Source organism: Carlito syrichta, unplaced genomic scaffold (genome assembly GCF_000164805.1).
Source record: "Carlito syrichta isolate Samal-C Ts95f unplaced genomic scaffold, Tarsius_syrichta-2.0.1 Scaffold126787, whole genome shotgun sequence".
Lineage (NCBI taxonomy): Eukaryota > Metazoa > Chordata > Mammalia > Primates > Tarsiidae > Carlito > Carlito syrichta.
Window position 1 is genome coordinate 37,307 of NW_007070883.1, and position 10,260 is coordinate 47,566.

General features: G+C 53.1%; 1 protein-coding gene across 1 annotated transcript in view; it reads right to left on the minus strand.

Annotated features, from left to right (window-relative positions):
* The window catches only part of LRSAM1 (leucine rich repeat and sterile alpha motif containing 1), a 52,504-nt gene that overhangs the window by 35,571 nt on the left and 6,673 nt on the right, over nt 1–10,260 (minus strand). Inside the window, exons 6-8 of the mRNA XM_021707904.1 lie at nt 8,412–8,480; nt 6,352–6,436; nt 4,678–4,799 (exon numbers count right to left, since the gene is read on the minus strand). Coding sequence (XP_021563579.1) covers nt 4,678–4,799; nt 6,352–6,436; nt 8,412–8,480 — 276 coding nt within the window. The remainder of the gene's footprint in view (nt 1–4,677; nt 4,800–6,351; nt 6,437–8,411; nt 8,481–10,260) is intronic.

Consider the following 10,260-nt stretch of genomic DNA (forward strand, 5'->3'; position numbering starts at 1 on the left):
AAAAAAAAAAAAAAAAATACGCTCTTTCAGGCCGGGCACGGTGGCTCATGCCTATAATTCTAGCGGTTTGGGAGGTCGAGGTGAGAGGATTGCCTGAGCGCACAGGTTCAAGATCTGTCTGGGCAACTTGACAAGACCTCACCTCTACAGTAAATCAAAAAAAGTAGTCAAGCATGGTGGTGTGTGCCTGTAGTTCCAGCCACTTGTAAGGCTGAGGTGGAAGGATCACCTGAGCCCAGCAGGTCGAGGCTATGGTGGCTGTGAGTGTGCCACTGCGTTCCAGCCTGGGTGATGGAGTGAGACACCAACTCAAAAAAAAAAACAAAAACGCTCTTTCACTCTCACATTAGTATATATTAGAGAAAAAGGTTGGAGGAATATATGTCAAACTCAAAGTGGCTTCCTCTAAAGGGAAGATTCTGGGGCACTGTCTATATTAAATGTTTTTTAATATTTGAATTTTTCTCTTTTTTTGAGTCATGGTCTCACTCTGTTTCCAGACTGGATTACAGTGGCACGATCACAGCTCACCATAGCCTCAAACTCCTGGGCGCAAGTGATCCTTCTACCTAAGCCTCCCAAATAGCCGGTACTACAGGGGTGCACTACCTCACATGGTGAATTTTTTTATTTTTATTTTTTGATTTATTGTAGAGATGAAGTCTCGCTGCCCAGGCGGGTCTTGAACCTGCGGGCTCAGGCAATCCACTCACCTCAGCCTCCCAAAGGCACGGGATTACAGCTGAGCCACTGAGCCCGGCTTAATTTTTTTATTTTTTGTAAAGACAAGGTCTTGCTACATTGCCCAGGCTGGTTACAAACTCCTGGGCTCAAGCAATCTTCCTGCCTGGGCCTCCCAAAGTACTGGGATTACAGGCATGAGCCATCACATCTGGCCTGAGTTTTCAATAACATACATATGACTTTTTAAGTATCCAAAGACAAATGCTTATCAAACATGCATGCATATGCATGTGTGTCCATGAAGCCCAGGAAGCAGACGACTTGTTCACACACACACCTACCGAGCTGCCCCCAGCCCCGGTGTGAGTCGTCTTGGACTGAACCTCCTCCCGCCGACCTCTGCCTTTCCATAAGCCTTCTGGTCCCACCAAGGGCTGGAAGGAACTGATGTCCTCTACGCCTGGGGCCGGGGGCGTCCTGGGGCAGGAGGAGGCCGGGCAAGTTCTGATCTTGCTGCAGCACAAGAGGCTGTGTGGGAGGGACGGCTCAGGTCCCCGCCACTCGCCCGGTGGGTGACACACGAGCGCACTTGGCCCTGGGAGGGAGACTGCTCTGGGTCAGAGGAGCTGACTGCCTGGGAGGCAGGGGCCCTAGAGCACAGAACTCCATGCTGGGACACCCCATCTGAAGCAAATTAATGCTGTGGCTACCGTTAGTCATGGCCAGCAAAATGTGAGGGTTTAAGAGCAGACTCTGGGCTGCACTGCCCAGGATGGTGGATCCAAGCCACATGAGACTGTTTACGTTTAAATTGTACTTAATTGAATTTAAATCAAATTTAGTTCAGGTCCTTGGTTGCATTCGTCACATTTCTTTTTTTTTTCTTTTTAAGTTGGAGTCTCACTCTGTCGCCCAGGCTGGAGTGCCGTGGCACACTCATGGCCACCGCAGCCTCAACCTGCTGGGCTCAGGTGATCCTTCCAAGCAGCTGGAACTACAGCCACACGCCATCATGCCTGGCTGCTTTTTTGGATTTATTGTGGAGATGAAGTCTTGCCAAGTTGCCCAGGCTGGCTCCACCCCATGGGCTCAGGTAATCCTCTCTTCTTGGCCTCCCAAAGTGCTGGGATTATAGGCGTGAGCCACTGCGCCCAGCCCAGTCAGGGTCTCTACTGCTCAGGCCAGAGGGCAGCAGCATGGTCACAGCTCACCATGGTCTTGTCCTCCTGGGCTGAGGCAATCCTTTTGCCTCAGCTTCCCAAATAGCTGGGACTACAGGTGTGCATCACCACACCTGCCTAATTTTCTTATTTGTAGAGACGAGGGCTTGTTATGTTGCCCAGGCTGGTCTCAAACTCCCGGGCTTAAGTGATCCTCCTGCCTTGGCCTCCTGAAGTGCTAGATTACAGGCATGAGCCACTGAACCTGGCCACATGTTACATTTCAAGTGCCCAACGGCCACAGGCAGGCAGTGGCTACCCAGTTGGTGTATGATTATGGACCATTCCCATCTCTGGCAAGAGAAGCAGCAACTAGGTGCTCCTGTGCCCAAGACACACAGTGCTGGTTTCAGATTCCAGCTCATCACCTTGAGGCCCTGAGTGCCTGGACAGGTCACTTAGCTTTTGTGGGCTGAGGCCCTAGGGCACAGTGTCACACACCTGGTGGGTTGTGTCATGGGTGATATGCATGCCATCTGAAGAAGATCCTTCACACCCTATGGCCTTCACACTAATAATGGCTGCTGCTGTTCTTTCATTCTAGAGAAAGGTCTGGCTGAGGTGCCACCAAGACATTCCCAGTTTCTTTTTTTTTTTGGGTCGGAGTCTCACTCTGTTGCCCAGGCTGGAGTGCAGTGGCACATTCACGGCCACCACAGCCTTAACCTGCTGGGCTCAGGCAATCCTTCCACTTCAGCTTAAAAAAGTAGATATAACTACAGGTGCGAGCCACCATGCCCAGCTAACTCCCAAGTCTTTTTTTTTTGAGTTGGAGTCTCACTCTGTCACCCAGACTGGAGTGCAGTGGCTGCTCCCGGCCACCGCACCCTTGACCTGCTGGGCTCCGGCGATCCTTCAGCCTCAGCCTTCCAAGTAGCCAGAATTACAGGCACGCGCTACCACGCCCGGCTGATTTTTTGATTTATTGTAGAGATGAGGTCTTGCCGCCCAGGCGGGTCTCGAACGCACGGGCTCAGGCAATCCACTCACCTCAGCCTCCCAAAGGCGCGGGATTATAGGCTGAGCCACTGAGCCCGGCACTCCCAAGTTTTTTAAAGGAATCAATGGAAAATGAATCACTTCCAGAACTCTCTCTAGATAGATGTCTCTGGATAGCTTCGGGGCAGGAACACGTGCTCTCAGCTATGTTGTCTAATAGTTACCAATAAGCTCCTACGGCTTTTTGAGTGTAGTCTAATTAAAATTCAGTAAGATCAGACTTTTGGCTCCTTGATCCTACATACCAGCCACATTCCAGCCCATCAGTAGTCACACACAGCAGCCATCACTCTGAACAACACAGCCACCGAACATTTCCGGCATCGCAGAAAGGTCCAGGGGGCAGCGGAGAGAATAGTCCTGGGTTGGCTGTTCTGTCCAGCCTGCCCTTCCTCAGGTAGGAGAGACCAGCCACAGAGGTCAGCTGCTTCCTTCTGCTCTGTCCCCGTGCTCACCTCCCCCTGACACAGACCTTCCTCTCAGCAGTGTGGGTTGAAAGAGGCGGTCTACCGACGGCTCATCGGAGGCTCTGGGATGCCCGGCCAGACCGCCTGTCAGCAGGGAGGGGAAAGTCCCTGTTCCAGAAGCCATACTGCAGAGGGCAAGAGCACAGGCGTCTGATTCACTCTCTGATTACAACCGTCTCTTCCGTCACTGACTGGCCCTCGTGCGTGCCAGCTCCTTAAGGGGTCCGTGCCTCAGTTCCTCCATCTACAACGCGGGACCACAGCCATCGGCCTCACAAGACTTCTGGGAGGATCCAGGGAGTGAAGACGGGCCACACGCCTGGCCTCAGAGAGCCCCAGATAAAGCTGCACTGTCCTGTCATCGTGAGCGCCAGAGTGCCCCTCCGCTGAGCGGAACGATGTCCTCCTCCAACTCACACTTGGAAGCCCTAACACCTCCTCTCTGCCACACCTCAGAATGTGACTGCGTCTGGAGACGTAGCCTGTAAGAAGGCCATGAAGTTCAAAGGAGTTCACGAGGCTGGGCCCTGATCCAGTATGACTGGTGTCCTTCTAGGCGGAAAACTTGGACCCAGACACGTACAGAGGGAAGACGATGGGAAGGCCCGGAGGGGAGCCGGCCATCCACAGGCCAGAGAGAAGCCTCGGAAGGACCCGGCGCCGCCCTCCCCTTGGTCTTGGGCTCCCAGCCTCCAGAACTGCGAGGAAGCGCATTTCCGCCGTTCAAGCCCTCAAGTCCGCAGCACTTCATTAGGGCAGCTGGAGCGGACCGACTTGGGCCTGAGAAGCAGCCCCCCTTCCCTCTCCCTCCACACCCTGAGGAAGCTTCGAGTCTGCACTGCCACGTGAGGCCCAGACTCCAGGCCCGAGTGGGCTCCCACCCCGCCAGATTTCTGGGCTCTGGACATCCAGGCCCTCCAGCCACATCCCATCTCCATCCTTCCCTGAGACACACAACCTGTGCCCCCCACCTCCTGCCTCCTCCACCTGGGTGCCCTGTCACCCATGTCTATTTCTCAAAATCCTTATTCCTCTTTCAAGGTCTGGTTCAAATGCCACGACCTTCGTTAAGTGTTAACCTTGTCTAGATTCAGCATTCTCTCTTCTTCACTCCAGAAGTATGCTTTTCTGCCACCATTATGACAACACAAGTCGCACAATTATTGATGTTCACACACTAGCCTCTGCGAGCTTCTAAGAACCACGCCTCGGGACCTCTGCAACCCCGGTATCCCATGACGAAGAATGTGGGAGAAGGAGGTGGACAGGCCAGAGAGCATCCCGGGTAAGAATGACCCCCCACTCACCTCCAGGGTTCGAACATGAGCCAGCATCTGCGGCAATCTCTGAATCTCATTTCCACTGATGTCGAGAGTACGTAAACTTCGAAGCTCCCCCATGGCGTCTGGAAGCTCCTTCAGCTTGTTGTCTGCAGAGACCCCAGTGACAGAGCTCAATACCCCAAAGCCTGGCAGCAGATTCCTGCCTGACACCTGCTAGGACTCCAGGGGGGACCTCAGTGCCTCATCCTGACCTTCGGGGCCTGCACCAGGGCCCAGACCCCGAGGCTCTGTGAGTCAGAGAACAAGCGTGGGTTCCCAGCTCAAGCTCCCTGGCTTCACGTCCCCGCTCCATCGCTTACGAGCTGAGTAACTTTGGAGCAGGGACTGTACCTCCCCGGGCGAGTTTTCTCATCTGTAAAACGGGGAGGATGCCGCCGTCTGGCCTCATAGCAGGACTGAGGGCTCGGTGAGACGACGCATACGGGGCTCTAGGCACACGTAAGCGATTGACACCGGGGCACTGCTTTGTGACCGTTCACGTTACAACCAGACAGACTGAGGTAGTCTGTGCAGAAAGGGCTTCAGGACAGTGGGAGGGGATGAAAGAGCTGGGGGTTGGGGAGGCAGGTACGCTTGGGTCAGGGGCCTGCAGTAGAATCTCTGTCTCCTGGGTGGCCTCGAGTCATGCTCACTCTCGTCCTCATTTTTTTCTTTTTTGAGTGGGAGTCTCATTCTGTCACCCAGGCTGGAGGGCAGTGGCATGCTACCAGCCACCACAGCCACGACCTGCTGGGCTCAGGCAACCCTTCTGCCTCAGTCTTCCAAGTAGCTGGAACTACAGGCATGCGCCACCATGCCTAGCTAATTTTTTGATTTATTGTAGAAAGGAGGTCTCGCCAAGTTGTTCAGGCTGGTCTCGAACCCGCAGGCTCAGGCAATCCTCTCACCTCGGCCTCCCAAAGTGCTGGGATTACAGGTGTGAGCCACCGCGCCTGGACCTTTTTTTTTTAAGCCGGAGTCTTGCTCTGTCACCCAGGCTGGAGTGCAATGGCAAGATCACGGTTCACCACAGCCTTGACTTCCTGGGCTCAGGCAATCCTCCCACCTCAGCCCCCCAAGTAGCTGAGACTGCAGGTCTGAGCCACCGCATCCATTTATTTTTATTTTTATTTTTTTAGGGATGAGGTCTAGCTATGTTGCCCAGGCCGATCTCGGACTCCTGGGCTCACGCAATCCTTCCTTCCGCCTCAGCCTTCCAAAGTGCTGGGATTGCAGGCGTGAGCCGCCATGCCCAGCCCACGCTCCTCTGTAAGTTGGAGACGCTGCTGCCCGCTTGGCCTACCTTGGCCATGCCCGAGGCACTCTGCGTCACGGCACATGGGGGCGCTATGCACGGAGCGTGAAGGGCCGCTGGGAATCGCTCCTGTGGCCCCTGACATGCCGCTGCCGATCAGTCCCCAGTGCTTCCCACAGGTGACGGCTGAGTCTCGGGGCCCAGCGCTGGCACTGTCTGCCTTCCTCCGCACAAGGTTCTGGCTCTAAGGGGACATGGGAGCCCTCCAGATGGCCTGTCTCTGGTTACCACGAGACAGGTGGGTCTAGAAGGGGGACAGCTGTGACTGGCTGCCCCCATGCTCAATGGCTCCTCGGTCGGAGGAGCTGTCTGGGGGTCACAGGGGCAGGGCTCCTGACCCCTACCTTTGACAGTGAGAGTCTGGAGCTGGGCCAGGCTCCCAATGGAACGTGGGAGATGCGTCAGTTGGTTTCTTTCCACATTGAATACCTAGAAGAGGAAGAAACGGCATGAGAGTGCCCACGCAGACCACGCTGGCCGCTCCTCACCCCTCGCCCCTGCTTCAGGCATCACCCAGCACCACACACATATGCCCTCGCCTCCTCCTGTCAGCCCGGGAGGAAGCCACGGACAGGAGAAAAAGTTTCCGGGTGGAGAAGCCATGTGCTTGAGAGACCAAAGCCGGACCTCGAGCCCCCGGTTCTGACCCGGGTGCCAGCATTTCTACTGACCACAAAATGCTCAGCAGCTGCCCCACAAGCAGGCAAGGAGGAAGAAGGGGGCTCACACACCCAGCAATCAGGGTGAGGCAGCACGTGATTATGCTCTAGTGACTCTAGCACCAAGGGAAAGGAAACTCTGCTGCCCGTGGGCGCTGGGATCCGCCCCAGGGCTGGAGGCCAGCAGCAGTCCTGAAATGGAGCCCAGGCTTGTTTGATTCCAAAAGCCATGTCCCTCTGGGAGGTGGCTCCTCAAGGGGAGCAAGGCCAGCGGGATTACACACTGAGTGGCCATTAAAAATAGATACCGTGGAAAGCTAAGTAGCCATCTAAAATAACGCGGAGATGAATATTTGATGAACCAAAGGATGTTACGAGTTACTGCCGGGTATCCACAAGTTACAAAATACTGAATGCAGCAATTCGATGACGACATACATAGAAAATAAGTCCCAGGCCAGGTGAGGTGGCTCAGGCCTGTAATCACAGTCCAGAAGTTGAAGACCAGCCTGGGCAACACAGAGAAACCGTGTCTCTTCAAAAAATAAAAACATTAGCCAGACGCGGTGGCATGCACTGTAGTCCCAGCTCCTCAGGAGTCTGATACGGAAGGACAGCCTGAGCCCAAGAGGTCAAGGCCATGACGGGCTGTGATTGTGCCACTGCACTCCAGCCTGGGCGGCACAGTGAGACCCTGGCTCAAAAAAAGCCGAAGTCCCCAGAGACCCTACGAGGTATTTACTGTGGCTCCAAGTCGTGGCAATTGCTGGCATGCCACACGTTCTCTACGTGGCTGTGGGCAAGTGACAGCATCCCTCTGGACCTCAGCGCTCTCCTCTGTGAAATGCGGTAACGACCTCCACGGTGGGGTTTTTCGTTCAAACCCCTTCTTGCGCCAGGCAACATGTGCGCTAAGACACCACACAGAGGCCACATTTTACCAGGGGAGGCAGTCGGCGAGCCAGTGGGCGTATAATGAGGCACCACAGACCGCGATCGGCACTCTGGGTAGAGAGATAGGAGCAAGAGGGGCGCTCGGCACAGGAAGGGGGACTCGCAGAGACACTGAGGCTCGGAGACGACGGACAAGCAACTCAGGCAGAAGGAAGAGCCCACAGGCAGAGGCCTGGGGGGCACAGAAGAAAGAGGGCTTAGGAGCTAATGACAGGAAGCCAAGAGGAGAGGGTAGGAGAGCAGGCTTGAAAGACAGGTGGGCCCAGCACGGGGTCTTCTGGGTCCTCGTCAACAGAGTGGATTCCAGTCTAAGGGCAGCAGGAAGCCACGTCTTCCTCTGGGAAATGGGGGCCACACTGACTGCTGTTGGACAGGCTGGTGGGAGGAATCCACAGGTAATGCATGGGGCAGGCTTGGTTCAGGGCTGGTGGGAGCAAACACTCCATAAATGCAGGCGCTGTTACTGACAGGGGTTAGAAGTAAGATGGGAGCCAGAGAGCTGCAGACACTGTCTTTGAAAGGCAGTCTCACTGATTGCTTTTTTAAATATAAAGTTATAAAATTTAGGATGAAATCTCAGAAAGCACATGACAAAAATGGCTGAGACACACCAACAGCCCAGACGGCAATGGTGAGGGCGTCCCAGAAGTCTCAAGTGTGACGGGCAGGGTGGAGCTGGCACCAAGAGCAGCCTGCTTCTAAGGCTAGGGCAGAACCAGAACCTTCCAAGGCTTGTGTGACCGCAAGCACTCAGGCAGTCAGAGGAGGGTTTGTGTCTTCTGCAGCCTTACCTGGAGAGCTGTCAGCTGCCCTATGTCATCAGGAAGGGCTGTCAGCTGATTATCGTGGAGATCCAGGACCTGCAGAAGGAAGTTATCAGTTGCTAACTGGAAAAGTCCCTCAGATGTCAAGCTCTAGGGATGTCAGAGGTGCCAGGGTCACCTTACACCTCTGGTATTGAAACCAAGAGCACCCAACCCTTTCTCTCCAGTTAAATGTGGATCACTCTCATCTCATTTTTGTTTTCTTTTTTCTTTTTTGGAGTGGGATCTCACTCTGTCGTCCAGGCTGGAGTGCAGTGGCACAATTATGGCTTACCACAGGTTCGACTCCTGGGCACAGGCGATCCTTCTGCCTCAGCCTCCCGAGTAGCTGGGCTATTAATCAGCACACACCCTGCGATCAGCTAATTTTTTTATTTTTGTAGAGACAAGGTCTCACTATGTTGCCTAGGCCGTTCTTGAACTCTTGGGCTCAGGGATCCTCCTGTCTCCACTTCCCAAAGTGTTGGAATTACAGGTATGAGCCACTACACCCGGACTCGTTTTATTTTTCAAATTATCATATCATTTCCTTCTTTTATTTAATCAAACATTTATTTTTACTGTTAAGCGAAAAAAGTATATGCTATAGAACAGTATACACAGATATTCATATGTTAAGAAGACAAACACTCCATAGTGTAAACATTTGCATAGAAAAAAGAATACTAGGCCAGGTGCGGTGGCTCAGCCTATATAATCCCACCACTTTGGGAGGCTGAAGCAACTTGGTGAGACCTCGTCTCCACAATAAATTACACATACAAAAAACTAGCTGGGTGTGGTGGTGTGCATCTGTAGTTTCAGCTATTTGGAAGGCTGAGGCAGAAGGATCGCCTAAGCCCAGCAGGTCGAGGCTGTGTTGGCCCTAAGTGTGCCACTGTGCTCCAGCCTGGGCGACAAGAGTGAGACTCCGACTCAAAAAAAAAAAGGAATAAAAAATATGTTCAAAAACAAAAAAAAATTTAAAAATTAAAAAAGAAAGAAAAAAAGACTACAAAATATGCAATAAAATACTGATAGTGATTCTCCAGAGTGTAGAATTTTACATTTTCTCCCCTTTCTTTGCCTAACTGTACTTGCTATTTTTTTTTTTTTGAGTTGGAGTCTCACTCTGTCACCCAGACTGGAGTGAAGTGGCCGCTCCCGGCCACTGCAGCCTCGACCTGCTGGGCTCCGGCGATCCTTCCGCCTCAGCCTTTCAAGGAGCTGGAATTACAGGCACGCGCTACCATGCCCAGCTGATTTTTTGATTTATTGTAGAGATGAGGTCTCGCTGCCCAGGCGGGTCTTGAACCCGCAGGCTCAGGCAATCTACTCACCTCAGCCTCTCCCAAAGGCATGGGATTACAGGCTGAGCTACCAAGCCTGGCTTGTACTTGCTATTTTTAACAGTAAAAATGAGCAAAAAGTCATAGGAGAAATATATGTACCATGTACATACATACAGTTTGCCCTCTGTCTCTGAGGGTTCCACATCCATGGATTCAACCAACCTCACATAAAAATGTTACCCAAAAAAAAAAAAAATCTGCTGGGCGCAGTGGCTCATGTCTGTAATCCCAGCACTCTGGGAGGCAGAGGCAAGAGAACTGCCTGAGTCCAGGGGTTCAAGACCAGCCTGGACAACTTGGCAAGACTGTGTCTCTACAATAAATCAAAAAATTAGCTGGGCGTGGTGATATGTGCCTGTGGTTTCAGCTACTTGGAAGGCTGAGGTGGAAGGATCAACTGAGTCCAGCAGGTTGAGGCTGCAGTGGCTGTGAGTGTGCTACTGCACTCCAGCCTGGGCAACAGAGTGAGATCCTACTCAAAAAAA